At 62.8% G+C, this 21,955-nt stretch overlaps 1 protein-coding gene across 4 annotated transcripts in view; it reads right to left on the bottom strand.

Annotated features, from left to right (window-relative positions):
* The window catches only part of NAV1 (neuron navigator 1), a 203,793-nt gene that overhangs the window by 68,925 nt on the left and 112,913 nt on the right, over nucleotides 1–21,955 (bottom strand). For all 4 annotated transcript variants that reach the window (XM_057728533.1, XM_057728534.1, XM_057728535.1 and 1 more), the window contains 2 exons: nucleotides 10,950–11,052; nucleotides 6,598–6,963 (listed from right to left, as the gene is read on the bottom strand). In XM_057728533.1, the coding sequence (XP_057584516.1) occupies nucleotides 6,598–6,963; nucleotides 10,950–11,052 (469 nt within the window). The remainder of the gene's footprint in view (nucleotides 1–6,597; nucleotides 6,964–10,949; nucleotides 11,053–21,955) is intronic.

The raw sequence follows: 21,955 nt of genomic DNA, 5'->3' as shown, positions 1-21,955 counted from the left end.
CCAAATACTGTCTTATCTTTCAGAAGGTGCGTGTGACAGCTTAGGGCCACCGGCTTGCTACTGTCAGCCACAAAATAGCTAACATCTAACACTTATTATATACAAAGTAAACATGTTCACTAATTCAGTGCGCGCACCAGCGTTACAGACTAGGTACCCCCACTCTCTGCCTTTTCCAGACAAGGGAGCTCAGGCAGAGGGAGAGCAGGCACCCAGCTCATGAGAAGAGCCAGGGCTCCATCCAGCCAGGACCCTCACTCCCACCACTCGGTAACCCCACCGATACTGGCTTGCTGCGTTGGCAAGCCTGTTCACAAAGCTGGTTTATTTAACGGGGCACCGCGGGATGAAAAGAACAGCAAGACGTTGTTAAAAAGCAAAACAACATCCCCCCCCCAAAAAAAAAGCAAAACAAGATCATCACCTGCAACAGAATCAAAGCCCAAACTCGATGAACTCATCCCTTAAGTGTAAGAAATCTTAATTGGATACTCTAACAGCCCCTAATTAAGACAGAGGCCAAAAGTTAAATGAGCAGAACAGTACATTGAGACCAGAATAAATATATGTCAAACCGACAGTTTTTCACACTCTTTAGAGCACTCTAACTCTTTTCCACTTGATCCTCGCCAGGCACAAATGATGACCTTTTCACAAACGCGCAAACTGAGACTCAGAGGGGTTGGGGACGTGCTCACAGCGAGCTAGAGGAGGGCTCAGGAGGGGGCCCTGGACGCCCGGATGCTCCTTCCCCTGCGCCCAGAGGACGTCAGCTGAGGCCACGTGCGTGAAGCTGCAGGCCGACGCTGTCATGGTCAGATGTTACCCCCAAAGAGGCAACAGCCTCTGTCTGCATCAACGACACCGCCCTTCTGCTGCTGCCGTGGATACAGCAGGCATCCTCCTCTCTTTTAGAGGTGAAGCCCTTCAAGGGCGGGAACTGTTTCCTTCCTGAACTTGAATGCCAGCTCCTTCCCAGGGTGGCTCCCCCACCCCTCTGCCCCAAACCTGTGTTCCACGGGCAAAAGCCGGGCCTGGTCCAGCTGCCTATGGGGGGGGATGCCTGCTGGGAAACAGCGGAGACGGGGCAAAGAAGGAAGACTCTCCTCCCTGCTGCTCCCATTCCAGAGTCCTCCTCTCTTTATACAAACCCTACAAAGCCAGTGCCCCTTGCAGGAGGATTCCATCCTGGGGAGGGTGGGGGTTTTGCATCTTGGGCTCAGCCACCTGGAGCCCAGCCAGTGATGCCCCTCAGCAAGGCTGGACGGTTTCTGTAAGGCTTGGGCTCCCACCTCTGGGAGCAAAGAGCCAGCCTGGCAGGAGGCCGAGGCCTACAGTTTATTTTATTTGACATTTTTCAACGTCAGGACACTTCAGCGCCAAGGAGGAAACGAATCCCATCTGTCCCCGAGCCCCCGTGCATGGTTCAAGAGGACGGGCTGGGGAGGGAAGGGGCGAGACGGGACAGGACAGGAGTGGCCAGCCACCACCCGGGGCGGAGACCACCCGGCGGCAGAGACTCACCCTCCCCCCGCACACCCACAGGGCTCTAAGTCCCTGCGGCCCTGGGCCTAGGTCACTGGACAGCAGTCCTGCCGGGGCTGCAGAGACCACTCTGCACCAGGTGAAGGGCGCCCTGGCAGGGTGTGACCGCAGCACTGCTGGGGACGCAGCAGGGATTCCTGCCCACCCAGACCACCATGGACACAGACAGAAGTGGAGTCAGTGAGAGGCGAGTCCAAATCAAAGGAGGAAGGAGCTGGAGGGCACAGGGCACCCTCCCCAGCCCCCTGCCCCCCGTACCAGGAGCCCACATTCTCCTCTGTGGGTGCTGTCTTCCCTGCTCATGCCCCAACCCTGGGGTCCAGGCACGCACAGATGGCTGTGGAACTCATCTTCTTCCTTAGATTAAATTCCAGACAGTCCTATTTTTAGAAAAACAAATTCCTTTTTTCTTTTCAGGAGGTAAAAATGTCCCGAGCTGTCACCTAGGACTGTCAGCAGCTAAGCCGATGCGGGCCACAGCGCTGCGCTCTGGATGCCACCCGCTAGGACCGGGTACAGCAGTCCAGGTGCCAAGTTCTAAGAGGATCTTTGACAGCCTGAAAGCTTCCAGAGGAGGGTGACGAGGACAGCTGGGATCTGGAAAACTGGGTCATTTCAGGAAGTAGTGAAAGGAGCTGGGGGCTCTTTCTTTTGGACTAGAGAAGAGACGATCCGAGTCGTTAAGAACATGTTCAAATGTTTGGATGAAGATTTCCACTTAGCCTGTTTTTCTCAGATGACAACATTTGAATCAATAGGCAGAAATGAAGCAGATTTCAAGCGAATACTTAAATACTTTCCTGTAATCTTACTCCATTTGGAGTGGAATAAGCCCCTGTCACTGTGCCTGCTCAGATCACGGCTGAAGGACACTGTCGGGGTTACTCTGGAGAAGATCTGTTAACTTTATGGGAAGACGGACTAGCTCTCAAATCACTGAGAAGCATCAGAAAAATATGGCTTCCTGAGGTAGCAGAGAACCTGCCTTGTAGGCTGGGCACGAGACTTGGCCTCTGTATTTTTAAAAAGCCCCAGCAGCTATAAAACTCTTGGAGAAAAACACTGGGGAAAAGGTTCATGACACTGGATTTGGTGATGGTTTCTCGGCTATAACACCCACAGTGTGGGCAGTAAGAGAAGCAGTAGATAAGCTGGACTTGATCAAAATGAAAACTTCTGTGCATTAAAGTGCACCATTGACAGAAAGAAAAGCCAACCCCAGGATGGGAGAAAATACATGCAAATCGTGTCTGATAAGGAATTAATACCCAGATATATAAAGAACTCCTACAACTCAACCACAACAACCAAACAACCCAATTAAAAAATGGGCAAAGGACTTGAGTAGACATGTCTCCAAAGAAGACATATGAATGGCTAAGAAACACGTGGAAAGACGCTCAACATCTCTAGTCGCCAGGGAGACGCAGATTCAAACCACAGTGAGACACCACTATACCCACGAGGATGGCTGTTACTAAAAACATAAACAAATAGAAAATAACAAGTGTTGTCGAGGAAGTGGTGAACTTGGAACCCGCATGCACTGCTGGTGGGAACGTAAAATGGTGTGGCCACTGTGCAACACAGTAAGTGGTCCCTCAAAAGATGAAAACTAGAGCTACCCTATGGTCCGGCAATTCCACTTCTGGGTTTACACCCAAAAGAACTGAAAACAAATTCTCAAGGAGATAATTGTACCACGTTCATAGCAAGATTATTTACAATAGCTAAAAGGTGGAAGCAACCCAAACGTATGTCGATGGGTACATGGAGACGCAAACTGAGGGCTACACACACAAGGGATTAGTATTTGGCCCCCAAAAGGAAGGAAATTCTGACACCTGCTAGCACGTGGACGGCACCTTGAGGACACAATGCTGAGTGAAATAAGCCGGTCAGAAAAAGACAAACGCTGTGTGATCCCACGCCCGCGAGGCCCCGAGAGGAATGAGGCTCATAGAGGCAGGAAGCGGAAAGGTGGGGGTGAGCGTTTAACAGCTGCTAAGTTTCAGTTTGGGAAGATGAAAAAGTTCTGGAGACGAACATCGGTGATGGTGACACAGCCATGTGAGTGTAATTAACACCCCTGAACTCTTAAAAGCGGTTAAGACATTAGCCGTATGTAAAGATGTCTTTTCCTACAATTCTTTAAACACACAGCTGTAAGTATGTGACGGTTTTCGCAACGGCATCCCCCGTCCTCATCCTGGCTGTTGAGCTCCAGCGTGAAGAATCTGCCTTCCCTGAGCTCATCCAGGTGGGCAACCCTGGAAAGGACCGGGCATTTGGACGGAGTGGGGGTGGGAGGGGGCTGTGGCGGGCGGGCGGAGGGGACGACTGACTCCGGACTGAACACGGGCTCAGGCAGGCGACAGAGGGCACCGAGAAAGCCTCCGGGTCACTGCCATCCACCACGGCTCACCCGATGGCTTGTGGCGACAGTGTCAGCGGGGGGGGGCGGAGGAGCAGAAGCCCAGCGGTCAGTCTCACCTGTCCTGCTGGCCCAGTGCTGGGACTTCTGAGAGGCGGGAAGTCAACGGCCACGGGCAGTGGCCGACGGGGGTGGGAGGGGGTGTCACCGGTGGGTGAGAAGGGAACAGCCTTGCCCGATGTATGAGCAGAAAAAGCAATTTTCTTAGGAGCAGGATATTTTCTAAGTTACCAAACCTGGACGGAAGCCACAGTGGGGGAGGGAGGACCAGGAGGAGCCTGGGCAGGTTTGCTGGAACCTAGGATGCCCTGCTTCTGGTGAAAAAGCACAGCACGTAGCCGTGAAAACACATAATTGAGGAGTTTGCATTAAAATTACCGGGGATTACAGACAGATTCCCCTCTACTCTGACCACCTAAGCACACTGAAGGGAAGGACGGTGTGTTTCCAGTCCTGGCGGGGAAGGTCACGCCGGAGCCCCCTAGAACTGGCGAGTTGAGAGTTGCTGCTAATGGCAGACTGACGGTAAAAACTCATGTGAAATTATCTTGGCACCAGCACTGCGGCTGGCAGTGAGGCCCACTCTGTGGGTATCTCCACTCTGCTCTGTACCCCTGCGAACTCCGCGCTTCCCTGGGCTGACGGGCGTGAGGGCACAGGGAGGGACGGTCCCACCCGTGCCAGCCCGGCGACCTCCGCTTCTGCACGGATTCAGGGGCGCACACACTGTCCGGAGGGCAGAGGACAGGAAAGGATGCTCGAGGGGAGGGGGAGGGCACCTTTCCTGGCTCCCCCGCCCAGCACTCCGCACCCCACAGCCCCGAATCTGTGTGCCCGAGACTGGCCAGCTGCTGCGACGTCTGTCCTCGCTGCTGAGTCTGGTGGGGCTCTGCCGGGCTGCCCAGTCCCTGAGGGCAGGCCTGGGACCCTCAGAGGGCAGGAGGCCCTCCCCTCCTTCAGAGGGCGATTTTAACAATCATCTAACAGTGATAATAGCAATAAAAGTATTTTATTTACCAAGACCCAGGAAGTATTCCAAGCACGTTATGCAACTCATGACTGTAGGCCTCCTCGTGACCTCAGACGGGTCCTGCTGTTACCTGCACTGGGCACACGGGTCAACCCAAGCCCAGAGAGGTTACGCCACTTGCCCACGCTCACACAGTGCTTAGGTGCCAGAGGTCCCCCCGCCTGCCTCAGACCGGGGTCTCTCCCAGAGCAGCGTCCTGGCGGCGGGAGCGCTCTTCCACGGCCACTGGGCCTGTGGCGGGGGTGGCTCTCCGCCCCCACCCTCTGGTCTGGGAGGTCCCTGCAGGCGGGGCCCGGGTCCTTCCCACAGAGGAGGACTTTCAGAGCCCTTCGCCCCCAAGGCTTGTGCCTCTGCGCTGTCCAGCTGGCTGTTGTCAGAGGGCAGGGACCCGACGCTTCCTCCGAGAAGGAGAAGGGCTTCCCGGGGCAGAGGCCACGCAGCACAGCCTCTGTGCACAGGGGGTCTGGACGGCTCCGGCCCCGGCCCCGGCCCCAACCCCAGGCTGGCGGATCTGAGCGTGAGGCCGGCCAGCCCCCCGGGGACTTACAGGCAGTAAACAGCCACACGCGTGCGTCAGCTGTTTTGCTTCAGAGCAGCCTGTCGGCTGGACAGGCCCTGCCAGGTCCTCCCAGGACATCCCTGGGGCGGAGCAGCGGACGGCCTGGCGCTCAGCTGCCTTCCACTCTCTTCCAGTTCGAGCTGTTTACTGGGGAGAGGCAGTCCCGGGGGGGGGAGGGGCGCTGAGGCTACCCGTGTGGTCCCCGGGAGGGTCCAGCAAACTAGGAAGGGTGAGTGGAGGTAGAGCCAGCCGAGAGATGCCCGAGAGCGTCCAGAAGCGCTGCCGTGCTCTGGTCTCGGGGCTTGGACCCTGAAGTCCCCAGCGCTTCTTTCTTCCCGTCCTCTCCCCTCACGTCCCAGACTCCACCTCCCCCCCGCCAAGTTGCTCCACAAGCCCAACTCTATCTGGGCAGAAGATAAGACGGGAGAGAAGGGTCTGACAGACTGGGGTCGGGGCTCGGACGCTGCAGCGTTGGCGGAGGTTTGCAGAGGAAGAAACCAGAGGAGGAGCAGGGGGGCCGGGGAGGGTGGGGACGGGACTGGGCCTGCGGGGGACGCGGAGCGAGCACCGCGCGCAGCGCACCAGCGCTGCCAGCACGCCTCGGCCTCTCTCAGCAGCCCCTCGAGGGATGGGGCGCTGTCACCCCGACTCTCACACGGCGAGGAGGTCAGGCCGGCCCTCGTGCCCGCGGGCAGCAAGGGCTCCTGCAAGGCCGGTGCCACCAGCGGGCCGGGGGCGCCGACCAGGAGGAGGGCGGGGTGTGCCACAAAATGCCAACCGCGGGGGCCGAGGAGCGGGCACCTTCGCGGGCCAACCGGCTCCTAGGACGTCGGCCCCACACCCGCCCACACGAGGCTCCGCACGCGGTCCCGTCGCGGCGCAGCCCCCTTCCCCAGGCGAGGTCCACCGCCCTCGGGGGGTCCGCACGCCGGACTGTCCGCGGTCCCCTCGCCCTCCCCGGCTCCATCCGCCCTCGCGGCGTCCGCGCGCTGGGCTGTCCCTCCCCCAGCTGCCCAGGGCCGCCCCTACCCGGTGGTGATGTCGTCGTCCTCCGTCATGGTCTTGCCCATGAGGTCGCTGTCGCTCACGTAGCCGGACTTGAGGTCCACGTCGTCCGAGTCCAGGGACTCGACCAGCTCCAGGCGCGAGATGTGGCCGAGCTTGCTGGGGGAGCGCATGGGCATGGTGTGCGCGTAGTGCGCGCGCTCCCCGTGCGTGTACCAGGCGGGCGCGCCCTCCGAGCGGCAGCTGCCGCCCACCGACGGCGCGTCCCCGGCCTGCAGCCGCGGGCTGGACTGGCCGTAGCGCCAGGAGAGCGGCGACGAGCGGTTGGACAGGCTGGACACGCTGCGGGGGTTGGCGTCGTCGCTGTCGTAGCAGGTCATCTCCAGGGAGCTGGGCGGGCGGAAGGGCACCGGTTACTCCGCGGCCCGGCGCTCCGAGCCGCGTGCTCGGCGGCCCCGCAGCGCCTCCCTGCGCCCTCCCGCCCTCCCGCGTCTGTCCACCTGCCCGGGCTCCCGGGCCTGCCCCGCTGTGTGTCCGCTCCGGTTGTCAAAGCACGAGGCTGGGGGAGGGATCCCGCACACTAAGGGCACAGACTTTATAACATGACCCGGGTTTGAATCCTGTTCTGCTGTTTGTCAGCCAGCCAGAGGGACGCCATCAACCGGGCCCCGCCTCCCTCTCCGCGGCTGTCGAATGGGGATAAAACCGTAACAGCTGCGTCATCGTATACAGAGTTGTAGGACCACATCCATAAAGACCTGGCACGGTGCCTGGTACACAGAAGGCGCTCAACAAACGGGAAGGGGCCGTGACACCCGGGGCAGCCACCTGAGCATGGAAGGCCTCGCTCGCTGGGTGTGTTCGGGAGTCTAGCACCTCTTTTGTTCGTAACCTCAGGGCCAGTTGCTTCCCAAACCGGAGACAGCCAAGTCAGGAGTGGGGTGCGGAGCGTGTGGGAGGCGCTTTGGGACCCGCGACGTGCGGCGGGGTCCCCGGAAGAGCAGCCCCAGCCCAGGCGTGGGCGTCGCGAGAAGCAGCAGGGCCTCGCCCGCGGGCAGAGCGGCCTTAGCTGGACAGAGGGGAGGGCGTGGGGAAATGGGCAGAGGGGGTGAGGCCTCAGGCCCTGCTCGGCCAGGCCAGGGAAGCAGGTCCGTGCCAGGTGGCCTGAGCCCCAGGGTCTGGAGCTGGGGAAGGAGATGCCTCCCTCCCTCAGGGGCCGAGGTGGCTGCTCGGACAGGCGGCTCGGGCAGAGACCCACCCCACCCCGGCCTCGCCGTGGGGCCAGCCCAAGTCAACCGCAGGCGGGGGCTCGGGGGCTGGGCCTGAGTAAAGCCAGATAGCGCTGAGCGGATGACGTGGAAGAGAAGGCAGGTTGAGTTACGAAGCTCCAGAATCCGCGCTCTGTGGACACAGCCGTTTCCTAGTCACTCTGGGGGGTCGCATGGAGTGAGACACTGACTTTTCTCTTTTTTGTAAAGTTCCTTGAAAATAACAAAATCCTCCAAAATTCTCCACCAATCTTGAGAAAACAGGGTTCTATTTTTTTATAGAGAACTGGAGGGAGCTGAATGGGCCTTGAACCGGACAGCGGCCCCCGCGGAAGTCCAGTGAGTGAGCGGGGCACCGAGATGGGCAGGGCAGTCAGTGACAGGCTTCCGGGCCTGGTCCACACCCCGCTTCTCCCCTTGGGCCGTCCTGTCTGTACTGTGTGTGGTACCCTGTGTACGTTCTCCTTCTCGTGACTCAGACCTCGGGGAGAATGGACGTCCCCGGGCGCGTGCGGCCCCGTGGGGCGGACCGCCTGGCTCCCCGCGGCGGGCTGCCCTCTGCACGGCCGACGGAGGCCGGGGGCTCGAGGCCGCACGGGTGGGGCGCGCCCAGGACAGGCGAGCGGCGAGTTCTCACCGTGAGCCTCCGTACCCGCCTCGGGCAGGACGGGCCTCGCGGGAGCAAGCTGACCGGCCGAGGGGATGAGCAGAAGGAAGAGGACGGGGTGGCCCTGGCGACGGCCCGACGGTGCGCCTTGGGCGTGGCGCGGGGCTGTGCTGAGTGCCAGCCCGCCGGTTCTGCTCCCGGCGGCGGCCGCCTCGACCTCACCGCTCCCCTCTATCCGCAAACACACCTCCAGACCCCTGAGTTGGTGGCGGAAATTCTAGCTCAAACGTGGGTCTCTGATCTCCAGTCCTGAGTGCCGCCCTTCCGTCTTGCTCTTCTCTGGGGAGGATGTTTTTGGGGCGGAGGGCGGGCGTGGTGGGCCTGGAGGGGGTGGGTTTCACTTCCTCTCTGGCCCCAGCCCCGTGACCCAGACCCTCTCCTTGCGGGGGAACAAGCCAGAGAAATAGAGGAAGCAGGACAGGAGGAAAGGTTGCTGAAACGGAATGGAATTCAGAGGCAGCCTGTGAGCTCCAGGGAGAAAATAACCTTGCTGGACACACTCACTGGACCCTGAGCTCCTCCAGGACCGAGGCTGTGTTTGTCCTGCGCGCAGCCGCCCAGGCTCTCAGCCGAGGCCACCCTGCTCAGCTCCTGCGACTCTGGCACGTGACCCCTTCTCCCCAGCCTCCCGGGGCTCCTTCGCTAGCTCAGGGGATGTGTACACAGGCTGTTTACTCCCAGGGCCAGGGAAGGGCAGACTGATGGAAAGCACTTCACTAAGCAAGAGCCCTAAAAATTCAGGGAACCATTGTTCCGGCTATCAGCCTGCGGACCAGGAGCAACATAAACCGAAGGCTAAGAGAGGAAGCGGCTCCGGGTCCACAGTAAACAGAAGAACCAGCCTCAGGGCTCTCGGTTCCTTTCCCATAAAGGGAGACAAGCCAGGGGCCAAGGCGCTGCCCGCAAACACCTGAACTCTACGCGAAAGGCTTCTGGCATCCCTCTTCCCGCTGCCCCTCAAGCAGGAAGCAGCAGCGCCTGCCTGCCTGGGGCCGAGCTGCCTTCACCTGAGGGGCTCGGGGCTCAGCGTCGGGGAGCAGGAGGCCGGCCTGCTGCTGCCCTTGCCTCGTGGCTGAGTCATCTGGGGCGTGACCCTCCCGGGGACGGAGCGCGTGTTGCCTTCTCTGGCGTGGGGCTGGCGGGGGATTTGGTGCTGAGCACTCTTCCGCCACCTCCCTGGCTGGGGGAGGAGGACACTCAAGACCTCACCCACTGGGCCCTTGAAGTGCTGCGCCAGGCCGAGCCAGACCCCTGTCCCACTTGGGTGCTGCTCCGGGCTGGGAGGGCCGCAGGCTGGACACAGACATACAGGGACCGGAGTCCCAGGGCCTCCCGGAGCCCCACCACCCACTTTTTTTCTCAGCCCTCTCTGATCACATCCCTTTCAGTAGTTGGGGACCTGCGGGCCCCGGCAGAGGTAACCCCAGAGACAGGAGGCTTTGCTTTATCATGGAAGATAGCTTACACGTCCAGGAGCAGTGGGATGGGGCTGGGGGGGCAGCGTGGAAAGGAGGGAGAAGGGGGTCTCCGCAGGGGAACTGGAGCCGATGGGCGGGAGCCTCTGAGGCCTGACTTCAGCTCCACTGCATAGTCAGGGCAACACCACGAGGACAGGATGGCTGAGAGGTAATGAGTTATCTGTCATTGGAGGTATGTAAATTTGGTCTGCATGTAACTTGGCCACACACTTGGGCTGAGAAAAGCCCTTTTCCCACTGCCCATGTTCCAACTTTGCTCTCATTTTCCAGCCCCAGGAGATGGGGAGGAACCGATCTCCAGTCCCCTCTCCACCTTCCTGCTCCACACCCCCCAGGATTTCTCAACCCTGGCTCTTTGCCCCCCAGCTCTACCCCCAGGGTGTAGCCCGGCCCTCTGTCCCCCTCGGAGCTGACAGCATGAGCTCATCTGTGCAGCCCAAGGAGTCAGCACGGGACGTTCTGAGTCACGGCAGAGCCCGGGGCCAGGATGCCGGGGCAGGGAGAGGTGCTGCAGGAGGGGCGAGCGCCCTGCACGCTGGGGGCTGCGAGGCTTGCCAGGGGCAGAGGGAGGGGTCCGCACCGCCTGGAACCTGGGCCACTGTGCCGGCCGCCAGCCGAAGGGGCAAGAAGGCTGCTGGGTGTCGGGAAGGGCACGTGGAGGCTTCGGAACAGGAAGAGGAAGGGAGGTGACAGCCCTTGTGACCAGAAAGGACGTGGATGTGGGAGATCACAGCCTGAGCCACGTGGCGGCTCGTGCCTCCCGCCCCGCTTCCAGGGACGCTCCAACTTAGTGAAACGAACCGAAGTCTCCAGGAGACGCAGACGCCAGGCAAGGCCACGTTCCTCCTGTGGACACGCGCACGTGGCCCGGGGGCTGCGTGTCCGCGCACAGCCAGGGCCCCTCGGCCCTGCCGAGGTCACGGGCCGCCGCACGGTGGGAGGGGCAGGGGCAGCTGCTCTCACCTGTGTGTCACCTGGGACCCGCGCAGGCTAGACATGGTCTCCTCCAGGTTCTGCCGCAGATCCAGGACATTCTGCACCGTCCTCTTTCTCTGGGACTCCGGGTCTAGGGGGCAGAGGAGGAGCTGAGTGAGTGCACAGGACTTCCTGCCCAGCCAGGAGGTGGCGGGTGGCCGGGTCCCCAGGGGGCCGGCCCCAGGGACACAAGGGTCTGCCTCTCAGGCCTCGCTAAGGGCCCTGGACACGTCCTGGAGCCCCCGACGGCCCGGGCCCTGGATGGGGGCTGCAGGCCTTCCGTGTCCTCTCACACCCCCATAAGACCACCCCGGCCCGGCATCACTTTGGGGGGCCCTGCTTCTCCCGGCAGAGGTCCCGGGCCAGGCCCCCGCAGTCGGGGTCGGCTGGAACCTCTGCCCAAAATCCAGTCTCCAGTGATGTGTTGGTAAACGTTTAACACCTGGCCCTCGGAGGCGGGGATGTCCAGGTGTGTAGCGCTGGCCAGCTTCTGGGGTATAAATACCCTGTTGTGAGGCTGCCAACGTGATGTCGCCGACCCCAGAGTCAGGCACAGGGGCTGAGGGCTGACTCTGGGAGCCGGTGTGGGCCAGCGTCAGGCGCCACACGCCCCAGCCCCAGGCGCCACACGCCCCAGCCCCAGGCGCTGGCTGGGAGTGTCTGCAGGTGCCCCGGAAACGCTGGTGGGGACGGGCAGCGAGCAGCCTCCTGGAGCTCCGGGCACCCAGACCCTCGGCCAGAGGTGCAAGCCCAGGTGAGGGGGGGTGTGCAGCCCCACCCGCAGGCTCTGCACCGTCAGGGTCGTGGAACCAGCCTAGGTTTCCAGGCAGGAGGTTAGCCCGGAGAGCACAGACCCCGCCACAGCAGGGTGAACATATCTGAAAGACCGAGGGACTGGGCGTGAAGAGCCTGGAGAACGTTCCCCTCCCCTCCAGCATCCGTCCAGGGAGCCTCTGTGAAGCAGACACCACAGCAGTCCCCCCGGGACCTCAGGACCCGCAGTCACGGTTGCAGGCAGGTCCCCCAGTGCCTCCCGGAAAGGCGCAACCCGTGGGAGAGTCAGGGACCCGCAGAGACGGCGGCAAAGCAACGGAGAAAACCCAAGAGCTCTGACCCCCCAGGCTACCACCCCCCAGGCGGACCCTCTGGGCCTGCGGACCCAGACCCAGCAGGAGGGCGGGGCTCTGTTAACTGCCCAAGGGGACATTTTTGCATCCCTTCAGGAGGCGTTTTCCCCCAAGACTAAGTTAGGCAGGCTGGCAGGCGGCCGCCCTGCCCGTCTCATCAGCAGGGCAGGGCAGCAGGGAGCCCTCCCAGAGCCTCGAAGGCACCTTTCCTGAGAACCAGCTCCACGCCCAGCCCAGCCCCCTCCTTCCCCTCCCTTCCCTGGGGGCCTAGAGGAGGCGGGCGGCTGGCAGGGCCGAGGCCAGGCCTCTGCCGTCACTCCTATGGCCGCCAGTGCCTGTTTATCCTGGCAGGGGTCACGTGTGAGCTGCCCCGTGGCTGTAGTGATGGTTTGGCGTGGAAAACAGACAGGGTCAGAAAGTGTACGTATATTTCTAAAGCTTGGTCCTAAAAGGCATGCGTGGGGACAAGAACACAGTGCCAAGATGTGGGTTTCAGGGCCAGGGCGATGCTTTCCATAGGTTTGGCAGAGGCAGGGAGAAGGTGCGCACGACTCGGAGGGGTGAGCGGTCCCCAAGAGGAGGGGACCAAGGGTGGCCGTATGTGCCGGCCCCCTGTGGCATCAGCGAGCAGGGGCCTCACACGCGCAGGGAGCTGTGTGCTGCTGCTCCACCTCCCGGAGGGGAAACTGAGCCTCAGAGACAGGGCCCCACGCCTCAGACGGAGCACAGGGCACAGTCGGGTCCAGGAAGAAGCTCAAACTTCTTTCCATCCATCACAGGCCATCTTGGCACCGCCCGCACCAAGCCAGGGACGGCGCAGAGCGGGTGCTCAGTGACCATCGCGAGAACCACGGATGCAGCCACGGGAAAAGCAGATGAGAAAGGACGGATGGATACGCGTCCCATTAGGAAGACGTCGTCTTTTCTTTAAGGGGAAAATGTTTATCTCACACAGCAGCGTCCTCATTCCAGGCCAGGAGAGGGGGCAGGACTGACCCAAAGCTCCTAGACTTGCGCCAAATCAGAGTCCTCGGAAGTGACTCCGTCCAACTGGGTCACAGGAGGCACGGGAGGCTGAGGTCTGGGGTGGGGGTGGGCAGCTGGCTGGAGGCCCAGAGCCGTATCCGTGAGGAACACGTGGACCAGGCTGCCGCCCCAGGGGCAGGCGGGCATGCGGGGCTGGGGGGAGGCAGGGACGCAGCTGGGACAGAGCTGGGGACGGAGCGGAGGCCTGGACAGGCTGCGGAGGCGCCACCCCACAGCTCCCTCCGTGCCCCAGCAGCGTCCCCTGGTGGCCACCTCGGGCACGCCACGCTGCTCCCCAAAGGCTCAGCTCAGGTGGGGCTGGTGGGAGGGCTCCTGAGCGTCTGGCTGTGTCCACATTTCGGGGGACAGGCCCACCCCTGGGGGTGCTGCGGTGGGAGCCCCAGGATGAGAGGACGGACCTGCCTGTGACGGAGGGCCTTCGGGCTCAAGGAGCTGCAGGCCCTGTGCCTGGGCGGTGGCCTGCGGGGTTGGGGAGGGGGGGCATTTGGCATTCATGTCCCTGACCCCAGAAACAAGTCTTTACATTTTTAGTTTTAAAATATGAATAAGTTGCATTTGCAAAAGAATTCACCCCCACACCCCTACCCACCCCTGACCCCCAACCCATAAGCTTCACCCCTTTCCTACCATCTCTGTAAGGATCAGAGACGGGAGGCGGCTGGGTCATCTGGAGCACACACAACTTTGTGACAATGACGTGTTGTGTTGGCCAAGTCACTGTGCCTGGACGTGTGTGCTCCCTGGGCTCAGAAGACGACGAGAGTCTCCCTCAACCCAGCCATCCCCATGGTAACGCACAGTCGCCACAAACAGCATCCTCCCAGCATGCAGTGGGGCAGTGTTTCTTACAGGAGACCACAGAAAGCCTGCTGTCTCCGTCACCAGTCTTTGGGGTAAGGACCGGCCACCAAGGAAACCTGACACCAGGTGCACACCCTTGGGCGCACGCGCACACGCGCACACACGCACACAACGCCCAGTCACGCACTGGGCTCAAACCAGGCACCTCCCAAGTCTGTGTGATTCCAAAGCCCGATTCTTTCCATGACAACGCAGGGCCTCAAACATGTACACCTCTAGACATATACCTCCCCGGGGTCCAGCCAGCAGTCTGTGGAAACCCTCCCATCAGAACCACACACTCTCCGCTCTGCCACCCTGCAGATGTGCGCAAGGAGAGAGTCGTGTGGACATGTCTCCTGCCGCAGATGCGGAAGGAAAAGACGAAAGCAGGGCACAGGGGTCACTGGAGCTGGAGACACGGCGGTGCCCCGGGGCGGATGACGGCGAACAAGGTCCTTTCTGCTCCGAAGTCAGAACCAGGAAGACAGCCTTCCCCGATGGCAAGACCCCGGACCTGCCGCCGAGGGGCTGAGACCCAGAGGAAGTGCCGTCGGGGGGTGCGGTGGTGCGAACGCAGAGCTCGAGTCGGCCAGGCCAAGGGCAGGTGCTGGCTCTGCCCTCCCAGCGCGTCTGACCTGGAGCGAGGCAGCTCACCACCCTGCTGAGTCGTCCCCTCTGTGAAAGGGAGAGGATAGCGGTACCCGCCCGGTGCGGCTGCTGGGAGGATGAAAGAGCTGACCCAGGTGCTCGGCGCACAGTCGGTTCTCTGCACCAGGCAGCTCTTATTTGTCAGAAGGTAAAGGGGACGGGGCGGGCAGGGGTGCCCCCGGACATGTGCAGGTGGTGGTGCCGCCCCTACAGGTGCAGCTCAGGTGGGCCCCACCTCTCCGCTGGGACTCGCTCACTCGCGCAGGGCTCACCAAGCCCGACCCCCTGCACCGCAGCAATGGTGTATCTTCAGCCCCGGTCCCCGCGTGCTGGTCTCAGCTGTGGGAAGTGCTGGGCCTGGGGGCCCTTTTCAGGCCTTTGATGGGAAATCTGACATAATGGGTGGGAGGATAACGACCCTACCAGACTCGGGGGCTGCCGGACGGAGGAGGGACCCGGGGTCAAGTTTCCCCAAGTTCTGAACAGCGTTCAGTACTGGCTGACAGTTAAGTGAACTTCAGTAACTGCCTGGTGAACTCCTCATCACGTGCGCCGAGTTCCAGGCCCACGATCTGCTTGGCCCGGGGCGGGGGGGGGGCCCCAGAGGACGGCATCTGCGTCGGCCTCGCGGCTGAATCCTGCTGGGAGTGGCTGGACCAGGTGCAAAGGAACAGGAGGAACAGGAGTGGCTCAAGAGGAAGAGGATTTTCAAGCCCCGGCATTTCAGAGCTCGAGAGAGGCATCCCGTGAGCGGCAGAGACAGCGCGTGGCTCCAGCCCAGGCAGGGGAAGGCTTGGGAGCGTCACCCGGGGGGCAGCGGGGGCGCCGGGGGCTCCTGCGCCAGAGGCCTCGGTCTGGTCGCTCCGTGGTGTCCTGGGGCCCAAAGGCACTGAGGTGTGTCACCAGCAGGCGCGCTTGCCTGATGCAGTGTAGCCCCACCTAGGAATCCAGGCTGGAGGACCTGGGACAGCAGGACTGAGCACCCCCTCCACACCCGCCCCGACTCCCAGAGAGAAAAAAAATCTCTCCTGACCCTATTAGGACCCAAGGGTAGCGTCCAAGGCTTCCCTAAACTCTAAAATTCATCAGAGTTTGGGCTCCTAGTACGTGCAGGTCAAACACCATGACAAGAGCCAGCCAGAAGCACGAACAACTCTCTCACCCGGTGACCTCCCGCCCCAGCCGGGGGCCCCCTCCCCAGCAACACCAAGCAGAGACCCTCAGGAGTCTGTGTCACCACACGGCCACCGGTGTCTGCGGGCGGTCGTCCTGAGCTGACACCCCGTGCCCCACTCTGGGAGTCTGACTCATTTCCATCCCTCTCCCCTGCTCAAGGACGTGACCTTCAAGGTCCAGCCAGGGAGGGCACTGTGGGCCCACCCCTGGTCCCCACACGGGCCAGGTCCCCCCTCACTGCTCAGAGGTCGTACTGGGTGCGTTCTGCAGACCGTGGCAGCCAGGGCCTCTGGCCTAGAAGGACTCCCAGGGGCCTTGGCCTCTGAAGGTTCGGTCCTGCATGGGGCCTGGCACGGGGCTGAAACCGGCAGAGGACAGAGGACCCTGCACACAAACCTCCCCGCCCTCCAACAGAGCCCTGCGACCCTCCTGCAACTCCAGCCCCTCCCCCACCGCTTTCCTCCCCTCCTGCTGAGCCCAGAGGCCGCAGAAGGAGCCCCGGGGTGGGCCTCCACACAAGAGGCTCCCGCCTCCACCAGCGTGCGGGCGGGGGACCGTTTCTTCTGTTACTAATTCTGTCGTTTCGCTCGCCCCCCACATAAGTCACAATATTGTCAAAGGTGGCTGTCGGAGCCCTGCGGCGTGACAAATCCCACGCTTCCCGCTGTCGGGGGCTCCCAGGTCTGCATCCCGGCCCCGGAGAGGCCTGAACCCTCTCAACCAGCGGGTGGCCGCCCGGAACCCAGCGGTCAGCGGCCCTCCTGCTGCGGGCCACGTGGGCCGAGCACCCAGAAGGGCCAGGTTGAGACCAGCTACGGGCCTCGTGCACACGTGAGGCCAGGGAAGGGAACTGGGGGGGGGCCGGCGAGGGCACAAAGGGTCTCCCCTGGCCCGGAATCGCCAGGCAGGGGTCTTTGCAGGTCACCAACGGTTTCAATTTTGTCTGAGTGAGAAGACGTGGCTCAGAGACCCTCAGTGGCGTGTCTCCAGTGGGCACGGGGCCAAGAGGACGTGCGAGGCGGGGGAGGAGGGCGGAGGGAAGGAGGCGCCCTGGGGGCAGGCGGAGAGCTCTCCCTTGGTTTCCCCCGGCACAGGCTAGTTGGCTGCGGGGCCCCGGGTAAACGACTGTCCCTCTCTGGGCTTCAGTTTCCCCATGGCTTAAATAAACCAGCGCTGACACCTGGCTGTGGCTCTGTTGTCGGCTGAGCCTGTGAAAGCATCCTTCCTCCTCCAGGGCTGTGCTGAAGAAGCAGGCGCCGGGGTGTCACCACAGAGATCACAGCTCAGCCCAGGAACCTGCGCTGCCCAGTCCCCCCGTGGGCGACGTGGTGCGGAAGGTCACGCCTGCGATACCCAGACACCCAGCTGCGGGCCACCGGAGCAGGCTGCCCATTGACACCAGGGCCTCGGGGCAGCGCGTCCTGGGCCTTCAGCCCAAGTCTGCTCTCTCGGCACACACGTACGGTCCCGTCCCTGGGCACGTCCACTCCCGCATCCCCAGGCCTCACTCCTCAGGGCCCGCCTCTGTCGTGCTGCTCGGGGGGATGCCGGACCCGGCCGCCCCGCCAGGGTCTCGCTGCAGAGAGCAGCCACCAGGGGGCGCGGCCGCCGTGCTGCAGGGCGGGCGGCGGCAGCTCCAGGCTCCGGGCCGGCGGGCGGCACCCAGAGGGCCTCCTCCCCTCCGCATCCCGCTTAATGAGCACAGCCCGCTCGCCCGGCTCTGCCCTCCGCAGCGGACATCCTCCCGGGCCCCATCCTCCCTGGAGGACAGCCGAGGGTTTGCAGTGCCTACCTCGGGGAGCCTGCCCGCCAGGATGGAGGGCACAGTGCTGGCTGCCGGGCGCCCGTGGCACCAAGCTCGGATGCGGGGCCAGCGCTTCAAGAGACCCGCTGGCCTTTCTGCTGCAGGGGCTGCAGGCAGAACGCTGCCTCTGGGGCGGGGCCGGGCTTCACAGCCCTGCCCCGGCCCCACGTCTGCTCTGCGACGTCCTCCGGCAAAAGCTGCCCTGATGAGCAGGGAGGGGGGTCACCCCTGCCGTCCCCCACGGTGCCCGGCCCGGCCCTTTCTGGGTGGAGTGGCCGCCTCTCTGCAGTGGACAGAGGGCAGCCCTGCGGCCGGCCGGTCAGCCCTGCTCAGCCTGCGCTTAGGAAGGGGGCTTGGCGGGCGATTCTGCCGCGGCCACGTCTTCACACCCAGCACCGTGTGCCTCAGGGAAAGGCTGCTGGTCCAGGGCGGCCAGTGTGAGGGCTGTGGGGCCTGGAGAGGGCGCCCACCTCCAGCCCCCTCCAGCCGTGTCTGGAGGGCTGCCGACCTGCTCCTTCTCTCCTCTGCCTCATCTCCCTCTGATCCTCAGGTCACAGGGATTCTGGACATACTCAGCCTGCCCTCATCTGAAGACCTGAACTCCAGCCTGGGCGCCGAGAGCCGGCCTCCCGCAGACGACGGGCTGCCCGCCTTGTCTGTTCCCCGACAGGCCCTGCGCTCCTGCCCCGGAAGCCTCATGGTTTGCTGGCAATGTTCTCATGGTGATGCTGCCCAGAACCTCCACGTGACGCCCGGCTCCAGTGAAGCTGCTGCTGCTGGGAGCGGAGTGGTTGTTATGGCAACAGTTCTCACATCAGCGAGGACCATCTGCAGGCAAAGGGGGGCGGAGGAGGAGGAGGATGGGGAAGGACTGGGCCCAGGCGTGGGCGACAATTGGAAGGTGCCCCAGGGGATTTCTGGCTGTGAAACTAGTAATATGAGTATCGGCTAACTGGGCTAAGTCCTCTGGCGCCTGCCAGGCACACTACTGGGGCTTTCGGCTTGGAGCCCACAAAACTGCCACGACGACCCTTTGAGATGGTCCCGTCATCAGCCCCATTTTACCGCCGAGAAAACTGAAGTCCAGGGAGGTTAGGTACGCTGCCGAAGGCGAGAAAGCCAGGATCCCAGCCAGACGGCCTGCCTCTAGAGACACTTCCCGCCCCGTCCAGCGTCACTGCGGCCATGACCCACAAGCGGACACGTGCTACGGTGTGTCTACAGAGAGCGAACTCACAGAGCACGAGGTCACCCTTTTAAATCGCACAACTTGGTGGTTCTCAATCCATCTGCAAAGTTGTGGAGCCACTGCCACTGTCTGAGTCCGGCACACGTGTATCACCCCCAAGAGGAACCCCAGAGCCGTCAGCAAGCTGCCCGCGCCCCTGCAGCCCCCGGTCTACTTCCTGTCCCCGTGGACGTGCAGGCATAGACACGCCCTCTCCTGCGAGGCCTTCTTTCACCATCAGGGCTCAGGCACGTGTCACGTGTCAGCATGTCACGCCTTCTCGGGGCGGAGCAGCTGCCACTGCACGCACACACCACCTTGTGTTTACCTGTCCATCATCTGGTGACCTTCGGGACACGTTTGCCCGTTTTACTCACAAAGCTGCTGTGACCATTCACATCCAAACTGCTGCACGCACGCAGGTTTCCACATCTCAGACGAACGCCTAGGGGTGTGACACGGGGTCGTACGGTAACTGTGTGTCATCAAGGAACCACCGGGCTGTCTTCCGAAGTGGCCATGCCATCGTCCCCACCAGCCACGCGCCAGGCCTCCGATGTCGCCTGTCCTCTCCAGCACGCGTCACTGTCTGTCTTTCTGGTTCCAGCCATCCTGGGTGTGACGTGCTGTCTCACCAGAGGCTTACTTTGCACGTCCCTAATGACATACGCAGTTGAGCATCTTTTATATCGGAATTAAGTAAAATGAAATATAAATTAAGACTTAGTTGCACCGGCCACACTTGAACTGCTGGGAAGCCTCACCCTCACGCTGCCTGGTGACCACACAGCAGAGAGAGGACATCTCCGTCACCCAGGAAGTCCTCCCGGGCAGCGCCGCCAGGCCTGCCGGCCTGGTCTGTACTAGTATCACGGCTTTTTATGAGGTGATTGCCTTCAGTGCACTTCGAGTTCAGCAAATCTGCTTTACAAATGGGGCCCATCTTGAGGTGCGGGGGCCCAGAGCGGGTCGGACAGAAAGCCGCCGGAGCACAGCATCTGAGTCGGTGGCAGCCGAGTGAGGGCGGGCTCCTCTGCGCGGCCCGCTCGCACTCCCTCCTGCCTGCCCCGAGTCCTCCCCATCACGGCCTTTCCTGGGACCTGCCAGTGGCCAGGTGACAAGAGGCACGGCCTCCGAAGGTGTCAGCTCTCCTGGCTGCAGGGCCCCCCGAGCTCTCCAACCCTGACCTTCCAGTCTCCTGTGTAGACTCTGCCCCTCCTGACTCCCACGGAGGGGCCACGCTGCAGCGAGGGGACACGTTGGACGGACAGGCCACCACTGCCTCTGAAGCCCCAGTCGTCCCCCGGGAAGCAGCTGGCGTCCCCCCGGCCCTCTGCACAGGCAGCCTGCAGCCGAGAGCCAGCGCGGCCGTGGGACCTGCGGCAGGAACTTAATCTCCAGCCTCCGTCCTCTCACCTGTGAAATGGGACGATGGCCCTGGGACAAGGGCGACTGCTATGGCACAAGGTCGGGCGGCCTGTGTGGGGCGTGGACGCCCCTGCTGCCAGCCTGGAGGAGGGTGCATGTCCACACACATCCCACATCAGAGTGGCCGGAGCCTCAGAGGCCATTTGCCGGAAGGAGAAACTGAGGCCCAACGGAGCGGGCCTGGTCAGGATGTCAGAGCCACGCTGGGGGATGGGGGGATGGCCAGGCCTCCGGGAGGATTCCGGGGGGACAGCTGGGGGCAGGGCAGGGCCACGCAGGACTGCCCGAAGGGGGAGGCTCTCTCCTAGGAGTCTCCCCCTCCCCGAGCCTGGTGAGAACATCTGCTCCACATCAGAGCTGTCGTCCGCCTGGCCCGGCTGCCTCCCCAGAGGGCTCCCATGTCTGAAAACGCCATCTATGTCACGGATCCCCTCGACCCTCTGGGGGCCCCCCCGGGGACCCTCAGGCTCAACCCATCTGCCACCAACACCCCAGGGCGGCCCCACCACCCACCCAGAGGACCTGGCTGAACAAAGGCTGAGGCGCTGCGCCCCTGCCTCCCCCCGCGAGGCTGGCCACAAGTGCAGCAGGGCGGTGGACGGGGAGGCTTGTTTTAGAGAAGCTTCTGATGCGGGGGGCGGAGAGAAACCCGCACGGACCTGACGGGGTTTGCTGGGCCACTGAGGCGCAGGCAAAGGGCTCCAAAGCCAGAAGGGAAAGGAACGGGGATCTCCTTTGTGCCTTGTGCGCTGAGCGTGGCGCCAAAGCCTGAGTGCATTTACCCCCCCGACACGTGGCAGGCTCAGAGAGGCCGCTTCGCTTCCTAAGGTCACACAGCTCGTGTAAGTGGAGTAGTAGGAACCTGAATCCAAGTCTGACATTGACGTCCACGCTTTTCCCAAAATAAATTATAACTGACAACAGGACAAGAGACCGGATGCCCGGAGGCCCTTCCCGACGGACATGCTGGGATGGGGCGCTTGCAGGTCGCAGGAAGAGGCCCGTCTGGTTCCCTCGTGGAACGGAGGAGGGCCGCGGGCCAGGCCCCGTCTCTCCACCTCCAGGCCTCGGGGCCGCGGCCAGTCCCTGGCTGGCAGGCGCGTCCTGCCTGACACTTCCTCTTCCTCGAGGGAGCCTTCTCTCCCGCTGGGCTTGGTCCCAGTTCTGGAAACTGTGATCCTCTGGCCCGGGAGGAACCTTCCCAGAGCGTCTGGCAGGCAGGCTGTGCGGCCCCCTTGCCAAGACCGTGGCTGTGCTCGGGGGGCCGTCAGACCCTCAGGGCCCCCCGCCTGCAGCTGGGAGCCCAGACCCCGCTGTGGCCGAAGCAGAGCTCAGCAATGCCCCCTGCCCACCCCGCCCCCACCCCCACGGGTGCTCCCCTCACCCGCCCAGTCCCTGCTCCCCAGCCAGCCTCTCCCTGGAGGAGGGGGCGGTCCCTGCACGCTGCAAGGGCGGGGCCTTCAGAGCCACGGCACAGCCTCCTCGGGGCCTTCTGGGCCTCGGTTTCTCCTTCTGTGAAAGAGGGTCGCCCGGTGCCCACTGCGGGGGAGGGAGGGCAGGCCGGGGTGAGCGGGGGCTCGTGCACCTGTGCGCCGGGCCCCCTGCTGCAGGAGGACCCGCCTCAGCTCCGGCCTGGTCCTGTGCCGGGCGGGGGTGAGGCTGGGGTCGCTCTGGAGAGCCGTGGACCCCCTCG

Source organism: Hippopotamus amphibius, chromosome 3, assembly GCF_030028045.1.
Source record: "Hippopotamus amphibius kiboko isolate mHipAmp2 chromosome 3, mHipAmp2.hap2, whole genome shotgun sequence".
In the NCBI taxonomy this organism is placed as follows: domain Eukaryota; kingdom Metazoa; phylum Chordata; class Mammalia; order Artiodactyla; family Hippopotamidae; genus Hippopotamus; species Hippopotamus amphibius.
The sequence above is the reverse complement of the archived record's forward strand: the minus strand, read 5'-3'. Positions and strand labels throughout refer to the sequence as shown.